Source organism: Aotus nancymaae, unplaced genomic scaffold, assembly GCF_030222135.1.
Source record: "Aotus nancymaae isolate 86718 unplaced genomic scaffold, 86718_ANA_hifiasm-v0.15.2.pri h1tg000002l, whole genome shotgun sequence".
Classification (NCBI taxonomy): domain Eukaryota; kingdom Metazoa; phylum Chordata; class Mammalia; order Primates; family Aotidae; genus Aotus; species Aotus nancymaae.
This window is the reverse complement of record NW_026988413.1, coordinates 27,588,417-27,606,869: the sequence shown is the minus strand read 5'-3', so window position 1 is coordinate 27,606,869 and position 18,453 is coordinate 27,588,417. Positions and strand designations below refer to the sequence as shown.

The 18,453-nt window shown below is 40.0% G+C and overlaps 1 protein-coding gene and 1 pseudogene across 7 annotated transcripts in view; one reads left to right on the top strand and one right to left on the bottom strand.

The window, feature by feature from the left end:
• The window catches only part of AHCYL2 (adenosylhomocysteinase like 2), a 199,819-nt gene that overhangs the window by 177,142 nt on the left and 4,224 nt on the right, over positions 1 to 18,453 (top strand). For all 7 annotated transcript variants that reach the window (XM_064373564.1, XM_064373561.1, XM_064373588.1 and 4 more), the window contains exons 11-15: positions 1,516 to 1,586; positions 6,444 to 6,538; positions 14,990 to 15,088; positions 17,004 to 17,072; positions 17,193 to 17,271. In XM_064373564.1, coding sequence (XP_064229634.1) covers positions 1,516 to 1,586; positions 6,444 to 6,538; positions 14,990 to 15,088; positions 17,004 to 17,072; positions 17,193 to 17,271 — 413 coding nt within the window. The remainder of the gene's footprint in view (positions 1 to 1,515; positions 1,587 to 6,443; positions 6,539 to 14,989; positions 15,089 to 17,003; positions 17,073 to 17,192; positions 17,272 to 18,453) is intronic.
• Positions 5,947 to 6,438, bottom strand: LOC135270432 (NADH dehydrogenase [ubiquinone] 1 beta subcomplex subunit 11, mitochondrial-like; annotated as a pseudogene).

Here is an 18,453-nt window from a genome sequence, read left to right as displayed (position 1 = left end):
TGGCATATTTAAGAAGCTGGAAATATTTTAATATAGTTGGCAGATGGGATACATTTGGGGGAGTGGTACTGTCAAAGGTAGGGGTCATATGTCAATATAGTCACATATCACTTAAGTATTTGGGTCATATTCTAATCCTGCCTTATCCTTAAGAACAGGCAGTCTCACTGAGGTATTTTAAGCAAGGAAGCAACATGATCCAAATTTCATTTAGGAAAATCACTCTGCAAAATGATTTAGAAAGATATAAACCTATCACTTCTCGGCCTTTTGGCTGAGCTCAAGTGTAGAAAGATATAAACCTAGAGGCAATGAGATTGGGCCAGGGGTTACTAGAGTAATCTAGGCAAGAAGTAATAGACCTAAACTTAAGCAAAGCCAGTATGTATTGGAGAGGAGAAGACAGATGAAAGCGACTTTTAAGGAATTAAAGAAAAAGAGCCAGATTTGGTGACAACTTCAGTTAGGAAGAGGCAGCAAGGACATTCTTGTTTATATGGCTCATACAGTTGGATGAACAGTGATGCTATTGATCAAAATAGAAAATATAGAAGAAGAAATAGATAAGGTTCTAGGTTCAGAGTAGATAATAAGTTTATTTTCAAACACAGTAAGTTTGAGATCCTTCTGGGACATTCATGAGGTGCTATCCAGTGGCTAATTTGATCCTTGGCTATGAAGCATCAGAGAGATCTAACCTAAAGATATAAATGTAAAAATCAGCCACCTATAAGTAGTCATTTGCAGCCAAGGGAAGAGTATGGTTCTCTATACTGAAAGAACAGAGAAAAGAGTAAAGGCATAACCATACAGAGTACCAATATCCAAAGATTGGCTGAGGTTGAGGAGATACAATTAGAGAAGTAAGAGGAAAACCAGGAGTGATGTATTATGGAGTCCAAAGGATTTAGAGTTTTAAGATGGCAAATAATGTTAAATGTAGTAGAAGAAATCAAGTAATAAGAGTCTAAGAAGTTGGGCATGGTGGTATGTGCCAGTAGTCCTGACTACCCAGGAGGCTGAGGCAGGAGGATTGCTTGAGGCCAAGAGTTAGAGGCTGTAGTGCACTATGATTATGCTTGTGACTAGCTACCGCACTCCAGCCTGGGCAACATAGTGAGATCCCATCTCTTAAAAAAAAAAAAATACTGAAGAGTGTAAGAAATTTGGGGTTTGGCCTTCGGGAGATCACTGATGATCTTGAAGAGAGCACTTTCAATGAGGTAGTTGGTTAAGTGGCTAAGTGGTACTTTCTACAGTTTCTAGAAATGCGGTCAGGGAATCTCATGATAACCCCTGGTTCCCTATTATCAGGAAGGAATAAGTTCCATGATGTAAAGGGACTTTTTATTTCTGCCTTGTATGAACTAAGGAAATTGTTTGGATTTTTCACTTCTAAGAATAGTCTAGCTATCTCAAGAAATGACAGCGACTTGGTAATAGCTTTTGAAGTTCTCTGTTAAAAGGCTCCCCAGCTGCCTGTTTAGGTTAATTGGTCATGCTTTATTTCAACAGTATGGATGGATTTCGACTGGTGAAATTAAATGAGGTCATCCGACAAGTGGACATTGTTATTACCTGTACAGGTATGATAATGACATTTTAAATGGGGTGGCACTTTGGAATGCTTTTATGGAGCAAGTTCAAGATGATTGGAAATATTATGAAAAACCAAACTCTAAAAGCTAGAGAGAGATAGTAGCCCACAAAGCCGTTCAGTCTTTCACATTTTTCCTAATTCCTTAGAGCTCTGACCAAAGGTCATTACCATGTAAAAAAGTTTCTCTTCACCCTCTTAAGGCAACTGTTATATCTCCATTCATCCTAGGAGATAGCTAGAGATGAGATTCAGTTATAAAGTTTTATTTGGGAAGCCAGATCTTAAATGTACACTTGATTTTTTATTTTACTTCCAAAAGTGATGTATGTTTCTCTCTAGTACGTAATTAAGGCAAGGCTAGAGAGAAATTCTTCATAGTTAAAGTGGAAGAGTTTATTGTGTTAATTCCTGAAGAGTTAGATTTTGAGTTTTAAAGAAGATGCAGAAATGGCTAGTTTCCTCTAGGGTAAGATATTTATTTTATTTTTATGGTAGAACCGTAAACCACAGGAACACTGGTTTTCTTTTATAATTCTATTTTAGAGGGGGAGTCAGACAAGAATAAAAAGACATTTGTAGTTGTAGCCTCAAGGAGAGAGAGGGGCAGAGAAGAGGGACCATAAGAAGCTGTTCTTGGTTCATATCAATCCCCTGAATCTCTTTTGCTTGTTTGTTTTAAATAGAGATGAGGTCTTACTCTCTAGGCTGGTTTTTTGTTTGTTTCCTTGCTTTGAAATTTAGAAACAAATTTTATGTAAGATCTGAAATACAATTCCTAAAATATCAACTTTTCCAGAAAACCATGCTATACAATATTGCATTGCCTCTATCATATTAGAACGTGCATTAGACTCAAATACAAAAACCATGAAACAAATCACTATCCTTCATCAATTTGAGCAAAGATAAAATGTCTAAGAACAACATAGATGGACTTGCAGAGGATGGGCTGTTTTACTTCAAGCACCATAAAAAAAAAAAGAGCACAAATGCATGGGTTTTCAGGTATATACATTAAGTTGAACCTTTGGCACTAGGAATCAGGGCGTTTTTTCCCACGTAGCATTAACACATATTAGAAAATTGTGTAGTGTCAAAGGGATAGGAACCACCAGCATTCAAGCAATGTTGTCAACTAGGCAATAAAATGTTCTACTGAATGTTTCTTCTTTGTTCTAATTACTGCATACACTGGTAGCAACTTTGAAATGAAAAAAGGAGCTTACACTCTTTATTTTCTGTTTAAAACAGAACAGAAAACAAACTGAAACATAAGCCCTGTTATACATTAACGATTTTAAAGAACATCAATTTTACAAGAAAAAGACTAAGAACAAAAAGTGTTTATAGATACAGGACAAAAATGGTGAGCTGTCTGTAGATGCTCACAGGGCTTTGTAGTGGTACTCATCAGAAGCCACTTTGTAATCACTGGCAGTAAAGAGAGATGCAGAATTCTTTGCCAGATATTTTAGGAAATCATGCACATAGCCCAACAACAATGCAAGGCTTTTCTCATCAAGGGGTGTATAGGCCAACATTGCTCCAATTCTTACAAATAATCTCAGTAGGTGTGGTGCGCCATAAAACCTGAGACATTGGAGCATCAGGGTGAGCCAAGAGGACTTCAGCATACTGGGGCCTCTCAGATCTGTAGAACAGCTAGCATCAGGTGATCCTCCCACCTCTGCCTCCCAAAGTGATGGGATAATAGGCGTGAGCCACCCTGCCCAGCCTGGACCTTTTTAAAAAAAAAAAAAAAATTGCTTTTTTCAAGTTGTAATTCATTTACTACACATTTCACACATTTAAAATGCTTACTGTTGTTTTTGTTTTTTTTTTTGTTTTTTTAGTAATTCACAGGGTTTGTACAACCGTCACCACAATCTAATGCTTTTACTGAGTTGTAATTCACATTATAACGTTCATCCTTTCAAAGTTTACAGTTCAGTGGTTTTTAGTAAAGTTGTGGAACATCCCAGTTGTCTAATTTTTATCACCCCCAAAAGAAACCTCTTATCATTAGCAGTTATTCCTTATTCCATCCTCCATAATCCTCCAGCCCTATTCTGGACATTTCATATTAGTGGAATTATAGCAACACTGTGAAAAGAAGGGGAAAAATAATTTTTTTTAAAAGGAATCATTCATGGCCGGGCACAGTGGCTCATGCCTGTAATACCAGCACTTTGGGAGGCCAAGGTGGGTGGATCACCTGAGGTCAGGAATTTGAGACCAGCCTGGCCAACATGGTGAAACCCTGTCTCTACTAAAAATACAAAAAATTAGCCAAGAGTTGTGGCAGGTGCCTGTAGTTCCAGCTGCTCGGGAGGCTGAAGCAGGAGAATTGCTTGAACCCCGAAGGCCGAGGTTGCAGTGAGCCGAGATCACGCCACTGCACTCCAGCCTGGGCAACAAGAGTGAAACTAAGTCTCAAAAAAAAAAAAAGGAATCATTCAATATATTATGGTCTTTTGTGACTGGCCTCATAGCAGGATGTTTTCAGGGCCTGCCCATGCGATAACATATATCAGTACCTTATTCCTTTCTATGCTGAGTAATGTGTCATTGTATGGTTATACCATATTTTATTTACCCATTCATCAACTGGTAGACATTTGGGTGGTTTTCACTCTTTGGAATGAGGAATAATGCTGCTATGAAAATTGAATACAAGTTTTTATGTGGATCTATATTTTCAGTTCCCTTGCATATATTCTAAGAGTAGAATTGTTAGATCATACAGTAACTCTATTTTTAACATTTTCATGTGGGTGTGGTGGCTCACACCTGTAATCCTAGCACTTTGGAATGCTGAAGTAGGCAGATCACTTGAGCCCAGGAGTTCCAGACCAGCCTGGGCAACATGGCAAAACTCTGTCTCTACAAAAACAAAACAAAACAAAAAATTAGCTAGGTGTGGTCCCAGATACTCAAGAAGCTGAGGTGGGAGAATCACTTGAGCAGTTCAAAACAAAAAAATAACATTTTGAGGAATTTCCAAATTTTTTTTTTTTTTTTGGAGATGGAGTTTCGCTCTGTAGCCCAGGCTGGAATGCAGTGAGGCAATATCGGCTTACTGCAACTTAATTCCTCCCACGTTCAAGCAATTCTCCTGCCTCAGGCTCCTGAGTTGCTGGGACTACAGGTGCACACCACCATGCCCGGCTAATTTTTTGTATTTTAGTAGAGATGGGGTTTTACTGTGTTGCCCAGGCTGGTCTCAAACTCCTGAGGTCAGGCAATCCACCCGCCTTGGCCTCCCAAAGTGCTAGGATTATAGGTGTGAGCCACCATGCCTGGCCAGAATTGCTAAACTTTTTAAAAGTGACTGCACCATTTTACAATCCCACTAACAATACATGTGCCTTCTAATTTCTCCACATCTTCACCAACACTTGTTATTGTCAGTCTTTTTGATATTGCCATCCTAGTGAGTGTAAAGTGGTATCTTGTTGTGGTTTTGATTTCCATTTCCCTAATGACTAATGATGTTGAGCATCTTTTCATGTGTTTATTGTTCGTCTTCTTTGAAGAAATGTTGATTCAGATCCTTTTCTTTTTTTGTTTTTCTTTTTTTTGGAGACAGGGTCTCACTCTGTCTTCCAGGCTGGAGTGCAGTGATGTAATCACAGCTCACTGCAGCCTTGACCTGTAGGGCTCAGTCGATCCTCCCACCTTAGCCTCCCTAGAAGCTGGGACTACAGGCACGTGCCGCCATACCCAGCTTATTTTTTTATTTTTATTTTTTGTAGAAATGGGGCTTTGCCTTGTTACCCAGGCTGATCTCAAACTCCAGGGATCAAGTGGTTACTTTTCCTGTCTCAGCCTCCCAAAATGCTGGGATTACAGGCGTGAGCCAGCATGTCTGGCATGCTTATTTTTAAATTGTCTTCTTCTTGTTGGGTTGTAAGAATTTCTTATAATGAGTCCCTTATCAGTTACATGATTTGCACGTTTTTTTTCTCATTCTGTGGATTATCTTTCTTAGTGGTATCATCTGCAGCACAAAAGTTTTTAATTTTGACATAGTCCAGTTTATCTACTTTTTCTTTGGTTGCTTGTGCCTTAGGTGTTGTATTGCTTAAAAAACTATTGCCTAATCCATCACAAAGAGTTACTTCTGTGTTCTTCTTCTTCTAAGAGTTTTATAGTTTTAGCTCTGCAATTAGGTTATGATCCATTTTGAGTTAATTTTTATATACTATATGAGGTAGTGGTCCAACTTTATTCCTTTTCATGTGGATATCTTGTCTGGGTTTTTTTTTTTGTGGTTTTTGTTGTTTTACTTTCAGAGCCTTCAATTAGATTCTCTGGTCAGAATGGTAGGCGGGGAGTGGGGAAGTTGGTGCTTCTTGAGCCCCACTCCGCAACTGGTCAGTCCTCATCCTCCAGCAGCTGGATCTCGCTGGGGTCAAAGCAGTTGGATTCCACTGCTTTGGGGAGGCCACTGGCCTCTTGGTATTTTACAAGCCTCTCAGTTTCACAGCGAGCCCATTCTTGCATTCTGTAGTCAGGCAGATAGGCCGCAAAGGTGCTGCCAAGGACCAGGATGATGGAGAAGCCAAAGAAGATGACTAGTTGCATGTTCCAGACGTCCAAAATGGGGTCCTTGTCATAATCATGCGAGTCTGGGTTCTTCTCATAGATATTTTTGTCCTTGAGATCTGGGTCCTCTTGCCAGTGTATGGTTGATTCTGGGGCTACTTTCCTGCCACAGCCGACAGGGCGACCACAGTCCTGAAGAAGCGGGATTCCCAGTGGATGCGGGTGGCCGGGAGCTCTCACATCGCTGTGGCCACCAAAAGATGGCGAGCACTCAAACCTTTCTTCTGTTTTTAAGGAAACAAGAATGTGGTAACCAGAGAGCACTTGGACCGTATGAAGAATAGCTGCATTGTTTGTAACATGGGACATTCCAACACAGAGATTGATGTGGTAAGATCAAGTGGCTCATTACCGGGGGCTTTTTTCTCTCCTTCACAAGAACAAACTGGAAAATGAAAAAGCAAGGTCACAAGCCATTCTAAACATGACTATCCTGGCAGAGTTGTCCACATGTTTTCACTTACTAGCCCTATAGCCTGTGTTTGTGGAGACTATGAAGTTTCTTCACCTCATTTTAATCATTTTAAATGATTGTCATCTTCTACTCAAGCTCGATGCCTGTTTACACTGTAAGCCTTATCTCTATGTTTAGGTTTGAGAGCAAGATAAACTCAAAACTACAAAAAGGATGCAATGGATGTGAAGGTAGTCAGTATTTTGGGGGTGTTTGGTTTTACCATAAAGATGAGATAAGTACATTGGTACAAGGAAATAAGAAAATCTATGGGCTGGGATGATTATATTGCTTAAGATTGACTGTGTGTACCAAATACTGTGTTTTCTTCTTTTATCCCCCCTTTTATTGGACTAAGTTCCCCTGTCACATGTCTTCCAAACCGTAGTAATTGGGTCTGCAGGTGTCATAATCCAGCGCCATTGTGTAGTACCATGTGTTCTTCAAACCCAGAAAATATATCACTTTGATTATCTAATTTGGTTATGTTCACCCTAAAACTTTCCAATCCAAAATAGCAGTTGGTACTAATAAGTTGCCCAAGTGATAGTTAATAGAAATGTTGTTTCTTTCTTTTTTTCTTTTTTTGAGACAGAGTCTCACACTGTTGCCCAGGCTAGAGTGCAGTGACACGATCTCGGCTCACTGCAACCTCCACCTCCTGGGTTCAAGCGATCTCCTGCCTCTGTCTCCCAAGTAGCTGGGACTACAGGTACCCACCACCACGCCCAGCTAATTTTTGTATTTTTAGTAGAAACAGGGCCTCACCATACTGGCCAGGCTGGTCTCAAACTCCTGATAGTGACCTGCCCGCCTTGGCCTCCCAAAGTGCCGGGCTTACAGGCGTGAGCCACCGTGCCCAGCCAAGTATTGTTTATTTTTTTTCAGACTTACCAAAGTATCTCTCAGTGTGACTTTTACTCAGGTTTTAAATTTTTATGGCATACCTGTATTTCTCTCTGGGTAACTGGCTCAAGCAAAGCATGCTTTCATCTCCACTGAGGGCTGCTCTGATTGAGCTTTAGCATTGCCAGGTAAGGACCAGCTGATGTACTGAGAGCCTACTGGATATTATTTATTATATATGGTTTCCTTTTTAAATTCTGTGCTCTATTCTTCCATTATTAAAAATAGCTGGCAGAACAACCTACCAAAGCCTCTTTCTATCCTGGGGTGTCTGAGTGGCATGGCCTCATTACTCTCTCTTACCATGATATTTTGCTTACAGTGAACAATTTAGTTGGTAGTTGTTTTTTCATTTTTCTTTTGCTTAAGTTTCATTTATGTGCCATATTGCCTCTTTGCTGAATGATCAAAGATATTAGTATTTCTAAAACTATCTAGCACATGATTATCATTTCCTGGATGACTTTGCTTCTAGAGCCCCAAAGGGGAAAGGCCTAAAGGGAAGTATTTGTGTTATGCCCTGGGCCCTAATGGAAAACTTTCAGAGTAAGGGAAGGGGAAGGAATTTTCCTTTCTAAACACTCAAGAACCTCTGAAATAAAAATAACTCCAAATGCAGTCATATACCTTTTGTATTTTTACTTTATCTCATTTCATCTTTTTGACCACTCCATGAGGCATTATTTTTATTCTTAATTTTCAGTTGGGAAACTAAGAAGTTAACTACCTCGTCAATCATATAATTGATTCAAAATGAAACCGGTGCACTGGCTCACACCTGTAATCCCGGCACTTTGGGAGGTCAAGGCAGGTGGATCACCTGAGGTCAGGAGTTTGAGACCACCCTGGCCAAGATGGCAAAACCTCGTCTCTGCTAAAAATACAAAAATTAGCTGTGTGTGGTGGCACACGCCTGTAATCTCAGCTACTTGGGAGGCTGAGGCAGGAGAATCTCTGGAACCCCTGAGGCGGAGTTTGCAGTGAGCTGAGATTGTGCCATTGCACTCCAACCTGGGTGACAAGAGCAAGTGACACTCCATCTCAAAAAAAAAAGGAAAAGAAAAAAGAAACTGGTGCATGCACAAAATCCAGAGTTTTTTTACTCCTAGTCTAGTTTTCTTTGTTTTGTTTTCCTGTGTGTTGTATTATTTCTCCTCATGACTTGTGGATTAACTTCAAATCATGATGGTAATCTCTCCTTCAGAGGCAGCCCAGACATAAGTAACCTCCCTAAAGACCAGAAGACTCTTCACCTTCAATTACAAATATTTTTTGTGTGAATGCTATATGCCAGGTGTTGTTCTAAATGCTTGGAGTCAGTGAACAAAACAAAATATTTTTTGTGTGATTGCTATGCGCCAGGTGTTATTCTAAATGCTTGGAGTCAGTGAACAAAACAAGAAAAAATATTTCTGCCCTCATGGAGCTTATAGCTTAGTGAGAAGAAAAACAATAAACATAATAAATATGTAAAATCTATACTATGTTAGAAGGCAAAAGCACCACAGGAAAAAAAAAAGTAGATTATGGTGGGAGAATTGAGCACTGGATTTTAATTTGAAATAGATTAAGCTGTGAGCCTTATTAAGAATATGATGGGCCAGGTGCAGTGGCTCATGCCTATAATCCCAGCACTTTGGGAGACCAAGATGGGCAGATCACCTGAGGTCAGGAGTTCAAGACCAGCCTGGCCAACATGATGAAACCATGTTTCTAGGAAAAATACAAAAAAAAAAAAAAAAAAAAAAAAAAAAAAAATAGCTGGGTGTGGTGGCAGGTGCCTGTAATCCCAGCTACTCAGAAGGCTGAGGCAGGAGAATCGCTTGAACCCAGGAGGCGGAGGTTGCAGTGAGCTGAGATTGTGTCATTGCACTCCGGCCTGGGCAACAAGAGCAAAACTCTGTCTCAAAAAAAAAAAAAAAATAGAATATGATGTTTGAGACCATGCATGGTGGCTCACACCTGTAATCCCAGCATTTTGGGAGGCCAAGGTGGATGATTGCTTGAGCCCAGGAGTTTGAGATCAGCCTAGGCAACATAGGCTTTTACATCTTTACAAAAAATGAAAAAACAAAATTAGCTGGGTGTGGTGGTTTGGCACCTGTAGTACCAGCTATTTGGGAGGCTGAGGCAGGAGAGTCACTTGAGCCTTGGAGGCAGAGGTTGCAGTGAGCCAAAATAGTGCCACTGCACACCAGCCTGGGTGACAGAGTGAGACCCTGACTCCAGAAAAAAAAAATTTTTTTAAAAAAGATGATTTTTGAGGCAGACTTGAAGGAATTTGCCATGTGGATTTTTAGTGAATAGCATTTCAAGAAGAGAGAAAGGCTTATACACATGCCCTCAGGCAGGAGTGTGCCTAGTCTGTTTGAGGACCAAAAAGGAGGCCAGTGTGCTTGGAGTAGAATGAGCATAGGGACAAGGAAGAGTGGAAGATGAGGTCAGAGGGGTAACAGGACAGATCTTAGAGGGCCTCATAGCCCATTGTAAGAACTGATTTTATGCTGAGAGAACTAGGGAGCCATTGAGGGCTTATAATCTGACTTCTGTTTTTAAAGGATGGCTTTTATTTTAAAAGGATTGCCCTGCTTGCTGTGTTGAGACTAGACCAAGTTTTGCAGATATTGCCAGGTGGCCCCCATATCTGCCAGTCACATGAGCCAAGGGCCATCTCTCACTTCTCTTTGTGTTTCTCTTGGCAGAAGGTATATGGCTAAGCTAAATAGTCCAGAAAAGGAGATGCTCAGAGGAACTTTTGAAAAGTTAAATTATTCAACCTTTGGTGATAGTGTCACAGGGCATGTAAAATGAAATTCAAGGAAATATCAAACTCAACTAGTAATGAAACCAGAATTTTTATTCAGTGTTTAGCAAATTTATCTTGAATCCTGCTCTGCTCTATGCCAGATACCAGTTTACTAAAGAAATGACAGTGAACAATATCCTGTCTCTCAGGGAGCATATATTCTAGTGTGGGAGACAAATAATAAAGAAATAGGTAGTTATTGTTAGTTAGTGCTTAGTACTGAAGAAAAACAGCAAGGTAAGGACATTGGGGATTCCATTTTAGTTAGGGTAGTCAAGGAAGTCTCTTTGAGGAGATAACACTTTTAAAAACCTGAATGAAATAAAGGAGCAAGCCATCCGAGCATTCTGTTCAGAGAGAATGGCAGGTAAAAGACCCTGAGGTAGACACCTGTTTGATGTGTCTGAGGAACAGAAAAGAAGCCACTGTGGCAGGAACACTGGGTGAGGGGGTCAGAAGAAGAGTTAACTCAAGGAGGTCTAGGCAATGTAGAGCTTTACAGGTCATGTTAAGGACTTTAGATTTTATTCTGAAAGAAGCCATTGGAAGGTTTTGAGTAGATGAGTGACAAAATCTGACTTAGGTTTTTAAAAATTACTCTGGAAGCCAGCTGTGGTGGCTCATGCTTGTAGTCCCCAGCTGTTCAGGAGGCTGAGGTGGGAGGATTGCTTGAGCCCAGAATTTCAAAGTCAGCCTGGGCAACATAGCGAGATCCTGTCTCTAAAAAGAAAATTACTCTGGCTTTTGTATAAAGAAAACACTTTGGAGCTTGATTGATGATAGGGATAACAGCAGGTTCTTTCAGTATTTCTGTCTCTAGGAGGTGGTGGCTTGGATTAGATGGACAAGTGTTAGCGGTGATAAGTGATAGGTTGTGACCAATGGAATTTACTAAATGGATTGGATGCATAGTGTGAGAAAAAGACGGAAATCATTACCAGTCAACTCAGTAAAACTGTAGGAGGATGATTTGGTAAGTATCCAGATATTTTTAGTAATCAAAATTTTTAGAGTTTTTTTTTCCTTTTTTAGTAGGAATTCGTAGTTTTACCTAACCTTGAGATGTTGCCTGCTGCATATTTAGGAAGGAATAGCTCATCAGAAGAGTTGGTCATTTAGAAAGCTCCATTTTTTTCTGAGAAATATGAATGCAGTGAATACTGAAGGAACCTGGAAAAGGGATTGTGCTCTCTGCTGCCTTTTTGCCATGTCTTTCTTTTACATGTTTGCTTTCTCATAAAAGCAGACCTGCTTACCCATGTGCATGACATAGAAGGCCTGTGTAATTGTAAGCGTCATAATTCAGGTGGTCAAACCATTAAGTACATAGGCTTTAAATGCTTTTTCCAGCCAAAGAATGATTTAACCTGAGACTTTGTGCTTTACAGGACTAGAACTACAGTTGTTCTCCCTGAAAAAAACAAACAAAAAAAAATGGATGTGAACTGTCCAAAATTTTCTAAGACCAATTTGTGCAAGGATAATGAGTGGCCAATTTACTGTGGCATGTACACCTGGTTTGGGAAGGTAGTCTGCACAGGAATCCCTTTTCCTGGTAGATTGCTTAGTGATTGTAGAGCCACAGCAAAGACAACTGGATGTTTTTAAGAGAGATTTTTGTCAAGCTGTGCCAGCTGTAAGATAGGAAACCCTTCTGGTCTTGAGCAATGTAACTGCTGACTAGACCTTAATAGTCAGGTTATTGGAGCTTCCTGGACAGTAGTGGAGATAAGTTAACCAAGTTTCTCTTCAAACCTTTTTAAAAATTTACTGTCAGCCCTTCACCTACAGCACAGCCATTCCAGTGCTCTAGTAAACTGCCTCTACTAAGCATTGGTTATTTTCTTATGTTCATGAGAAGTGTCCTTTCCTTGATTCTGCCTTATCTTTCTTCCCAAGGAATATTTCCTAACATGGGTTTTAGCTCTTTGCTCCCACTCACCAAGATTGTGCTTGGCCTCTGGAAGATTAGGGGTATAAAACACTAACAACCTGAAATACTGAGATGAAGTCCCATCATCTCAATAAAAACTGCCATTGTCACCAAGAGTATCTCTTGATTCTTTGTGGTTATTACCCTCCATAGTGCTAAGCTCTAAAAGCTAATGGATTCTACTTTGTATATCCTCAACTTCTCAAAATGGTCTGTTTGCTTAAATTCATTTTTTTTTTTTTTTTGAGACATGGTTTCACTCTGGCATCGCCCAGACTAGAGTGCAGTGGCGCAATCTTGGCTCACTGCAGACTCAATTTCCTGGGCTTGAGCAATCCTCCCACCTCAGCCTCCTGAGTAGCTGAGACTACAAGTGCACGCCAACATGCCCAGATAATTTTGTTCTTTTTTTTTTTTTTTTTTTTTTTTTGTAGAGACGAGGTCTCACTATGTTGCCCAAGATGGTCTTGAACTCCTGGGCTCAAGGGATCTTCCTTCCTTGGCCTCCCAAAGTGTTGGGATTACAGGCGTGAACCACTGTACCCTGCCGTTAAATTCTTTTTAACCCTGTATTTACAGTATTTATTTATAACATTTATTTTTTAAAATTCCAATTTTAAAATAATACTTGCTTAGTTTAAAAATTCAAACACTATAAATATGCTTAAAATAAGCAAAAAAATTCCATAATTGAGGTTAGACTATATTGTTCTACAACTTAATTTTTTTCACTTAAGAATAGTGATTGGGTCAGGTGCAGTGGCTCACACTTGTAATCCTAGCACTTTGGGAAGCTGAGGCAGGGAGATCACCTGAAGTCAGGGGTTCGAGACCAGCCTGGCCAACATGGCAAAACCCTGTCTCTACCAAAAAAATACAAAAATTAGCTAGGTGTGATGACAGGTGCCTATAATCCCAGCTACTCAGGAGGCTGAGGCAGGAGAATCGCTTGAGCCCAGAAGGCAGAAGTTGCAGTGAGCTGAGATCATGCCACTGCACTCCAGGCTGGGTGACAAAGTGAGACTCTGTCTCAAAAAAAAAAAAAAGAAAAATGAATGGTTTTTATGTTAACATGTATATGTCTACTTCTTTTTTGGAGCTTCTCACTGTAGTACTTTTTTTTTTTTTTTTTGACTAGAATAACCAGCTTAACTTTTTTTTTAAAGATTTGTATAATATTCCACTGTATGGAACTACCCTGATTTACTTAACAATTGCCTAGTTTATTTACATTTAGTTTTTTTTACATTTTATCTTATTTACAAATAAGGCTGGATTGAACATTCTTGGGCACTTACATTTCTGAACTTGAGCAAGTCTTTTTATAGGATAGTGCCCTAAAAAAGTGAAACTGATTGGTCAAAGATTAGGTACATATAAAATTTTGCTAGCTGCTGCCAAATTGCCCTCTAGAAAGGTTGAACCAATTTATGAAACTTGACATTTTGAGAAATTGTATGTGTTTCCCATCTACCTAATAAAGAAATTGTCCACACCATTAATATAGTTCTGAATGCACTGAAATATAATGGTGTATGTCTTTCCCACTAGATTGGTACTTCTTTGGGGATAGGAACCATGAATTTCTAAACTTTAGTTGAGCATCCCATTGTTTGCTTAAATAGAACCTGGTGATACAAAAATGAAGGTACTGTCTTTGTCCATAAATGGCTCACAGCCTAGTAAAGGAATCCACAGTCTTATCTATTTTCAGTCTTATCTATACTACAGTGCCTAGAATATGGTATGTACCCTGTAAATCATTATTGTATAACTAAAAGTGTTTCTCTTTATTTGTCTGAAAGATATTTGGCAGAACTTCTTAATTTTATCAAATGAGCCAATGGGTGGTTTTGGAATATGAACTGATTTTCTATTTTAGGCATTGCCTATTGGAAGAAGGAAGGTGTTGTCTTAAGTCTACACCCCGTGGCTGTTATTTGATTGCTGCTGTTAATAAACATAACATTTTCTCATTTTCTCTGAATATACGATATACAGAAATGGAAGGAGGGTGAGCCATTGGGAGCTTTACTCTACCATTAAGCATTTCTTTAAAGGCTACCTCACATTTGCACTTAGGTCACAAAGCTTCTGTAACTAGGGTGAACCACCATCCTTGAGAAGGTGGAACCTGGGACCTTGGGATATGAGAGCAGAACCTTGGACCCCAGCATGCTACATTTAGGACATTTGGCCTCTTACTAATCCCACTCAGCTGTGTTCCTCCTTTTCTTCTGTGTTTCTTCAGCACTTATATATTCAGTTTGCACTGTATTAATTTGCACTTGTTTGTATGTTGCTTTGTAAGTATTTTAAGGGCGTTTTTTTTTTTCCTCTCACACATATGTATTGTTTTGTGTCCCCAGCTAAAGTACAAACTTTTTGAAGGCAGAAACCATGTCTTTGGTTTCTTTTGTATTTTCCATAGCACCTTTTACTGTGAGAGTGGGCACACAGTATATGTTGTGGAATGACATCCTGAGTGATCCCTCCCTGGCTGGGCCTCAGATTAAATTCCCTGAAATGGAACAGTCCTAACCAACCCAGGACAGGTATTCTCCATCTGGCATGTTGGTTGCTCCTTTCAGCCTGCTATTTGAAATGGCTCCCTTCAGCGTCTTACTGTCCCCACAGTGGGGCTTGCCATGGCTGAGGATGTACTTGCTGTATATGTTCCAGGCGAGTCTGCGGACACCAGAACTGACCTGGGAGCGAGTGAGATCTCAAGTTGACCATGTGATATGGCCTGATGGCAAGAGGATAGTACTGCTGGCAGAGGTAAGGCTGAGACTGGCAAAAAATGCTCCCCCACAACAGGAGGGACTGCAGTACCCAGGTCCCCTCCTCCTCATGTTCTCTCATACTTTCAGCTCCTCTGTTAAGCACAAGTTTGACTACTTTCCCAATGGATTTTACTTCTAATTGTGAAAGATCTTTTCATTCAGCAATTAAGAAACTATTTTGGTTCCCCACTTTTCACCAATTATCTCGTCTCTCCATGTCAATCCACAGGTTGAGTCAGATAATGATTATTACTGTAGAAGGAATTCACAGATAGAACCAGTGCCACTTTGAGTGATGCTTATGGAAGAGATAATGTCATTTGTGGGATGGTTTAATCAGTAAGCACAAAGTAGATATTCCCAACTGTAACCAGGACTATCTTAGGCAAGCTCTGGGAAAGTATATTTTTACTGATAGATTCCCTGTTTTTGAATGTCCATTCCCTTGAATTGAGCCAGATGTGTAGTAGGTATCTACCAAGCTATCAGTTGCTCAGTTGATATTTCCCCATCCTGGCTCCTAGCTCACATTGACACTATTGACTTTCATTTCACTTGGCTTTCATGTCAATGTTTGACCACTTTTCCTTTCTTAAAAACTCCTCTTCCCTAGTCCTGGATTCCTGACAGCTATGATGATGCCTTCTATTCTTACCTTGAAGCTTTCTCTTCTTCAGAGAAAGATACCAAAATAACAAGGAGGATAATAATACTTTTCTCAATTTTGATTTTCAGTCAGTTTTTTTTTCTTTTTTTATATTAAAGAACCTGAATATGAAAATGTAAAAGATAAACTGTCTTTATCTAGGGGCCCAGAAGTTAGGGGTTTTTAGTATCCTTACTGTTCTCTTCACCTTTTCCTCACTTTATCTCATCTTCTCCGATACTTTAGGGCATTTGTAAAGGGACTGAACTATTTCTTCACGAGGAAGGAGTATATATGAGGAGGAGATGGGCAGATTGCCAAATATGCATTAGTAGCTTTAATGTCAGTCTGCTGCCTGGTGACTGACTTCTAGCTGCCCTAGGAGGTCCCACCTGGTAATTTTGGTGACAAAAGCAAGTACCATGGGTGTTTTTGGCTATATGGTTGAGCAAAAAGGTGGTCAGGCTGCTTAAGAAACAAAATAGGAAAGGCTGGCATCGGGGGCAGTTTCTAGTTCTTCTGCTGTCTGAATCACCAGCTCAAAATACAAGGCTGACAAGGCTGTCTTTGAATTCAGAAGAAACAAACTGAAGGAGAAGCACAAAAATCATCACAGCTATGGTGAAACGCTGTCTCTACTAAAAAAAAGAAAATACAAAAGTTAGCCGGGCATGGTGACACATGCCTGTGGTCCCAGCTACTTGGGAGGCTGAAGCAGGAGAATTGCCTGAACCCAAGAGGCAGAGGTTATAGTGAGTCAAGATCATGCCACTGAATTCCATCCTGGGCAACGGAAAGAGACTCCATCTCAAAAAAAAAATCATCACAGCCTTCTAAATCCAAAGATATCTCCCCTCACAACCTGAAGAGATTGTCCCTGGATTTGACTGATCATTGTTTATTTCAGGACAGTCTTCCAAAGGAATGCTGATCCTCAGAAGGGGAGGATATTTTGCTATAGAGTGGAAAGTTCAAAAGAAATACACTGATATTTGGCATAAGCCTCAGTGTCGTATGACCATCTGTATTCCTTTTAAATAATTCCAGAAATCTTTTAGCTATTAGTTTCATCAAATTTTCCAGAATTTTAGTAGTTTCATTTAAATGTCAGTTGGTTAGTTCTTATATATTGAACAGCTGCTTTTTTTCCAGCAATGTTAGTCGGAAAGTGTTTGGAAAATGGCAGTCACGCTTCTCTTCCCTCAGTTCTCAAAGGCCAGCGACTTTGTCCTAATCCATTTGTGTCTTCGCCTTTGATCACTAGGGCCGCCTGCTGAACCTAAGCTGCTCCACAGTGCCTACATTTGTGCTCTCAATCACTGCTACTACTCAGGTAAGGCTTCCAGAGTGGGACAGCAGTAGTCTGGAGAGGGTCCTCACACCAACCAGGTTTCACTTTCTTGGGTAAATTGCCACGAATGGCACATCAGCATCCATCTCTCTGCTTTTCTAGGCACTTGCCTTGATAGAGCTTTACAATGCTCCTGAGGGTCGCTATAAGCAGGATGTCTACCTGTTGCCCAAGAAAATGGGTAAGTATTTGCTCTTCCATCTCCATCCTTACCAAAGTAGTTCAGAGTCTGAGGCTAAAGGAAGTTTGGGGGCATTAACTTTCTTAAGAATAGGGGGATAAAAAGGTATCTTCATCTTGTAAAGTAGGAGTTAGGATTCCTAGGTTCCAGTCCCAGTTGATTTATCCCATTTTCTTTTTATTTGTTTTATTTTTATTTATTTATTTATTTTTTTGAGACAGAGTCTCGCTCTGTCACCAGGCTGGAGTGCAGTGGCCATGATCTCAGTTCACTGCAACCTCCGCCTCCCGGGTTCAAGCGATTGCCCTGCCTCAGCCTCCCAAGTATCTGGAACTACAGGCATGTGCCACCATACCTGGCTGATTTTTTTTGTATTTTAGTAGGACAGGGTTTCACCATGTTGGCCAGGGTGGTCTTGATCTCCTGGCCTGGTGATCCACCTGCCTCGGCCTCCCAGAGTGCTGGGATTATAGGCCTGAGCCACCACGCCCAGCCTTTATCTCATTTTCTACATGTGTTGCCCTAGTGAAGTTGTGACATTTTGCTGTGATTTAGTTTACCTGCCTGTGAATTTTAAGGATTTATTTCTCTTAAAGTATCTTTATTTGGGAATCTCAAAGGAGGAAAAAAAATACTCCCTTAAAAAAGAAGAATCATCTCCTACCTTGTGACATCTGACTTATTCCAATGCTAGGCTGCCATATAGCCCCTACCAAACTTTTCTCAGACCACACAAGACTTGCCTACCACACCTTCCAACATCAGTCCCAATGCTTCAGCCAAAGGAGAGATGTGGAATAGGAGCTATTTAGTTACATGAGTGTTTTGTATAAGAGAAACATTAACCTGTCTTAAATTTTTAAAGAGCCTACCTCAAGCACCTGAACTGATACAGTGTGTTTATAAACTCCTCAGGCAAAGATCAAGTAATAAATCAGCTTCTGGTTTTGTTTTGCTTTAGCACTAGGTGTATAACAACTCTTAAAAGTTGATAGATTTTCCCTTTAGTAGACGCTTTAGAAGGATATAAAAGCAAGAGCACAGTCCATATTCTGACAGAATGTGTAATGAAGTTGGGAGACCAAACAAATACATAGGAAATGACATAAGATTATGAATAAGTACTATGTGGTCAGATAATAGAATGTGAATAGAAACCCATAAGAATTAAGACTACTCAAA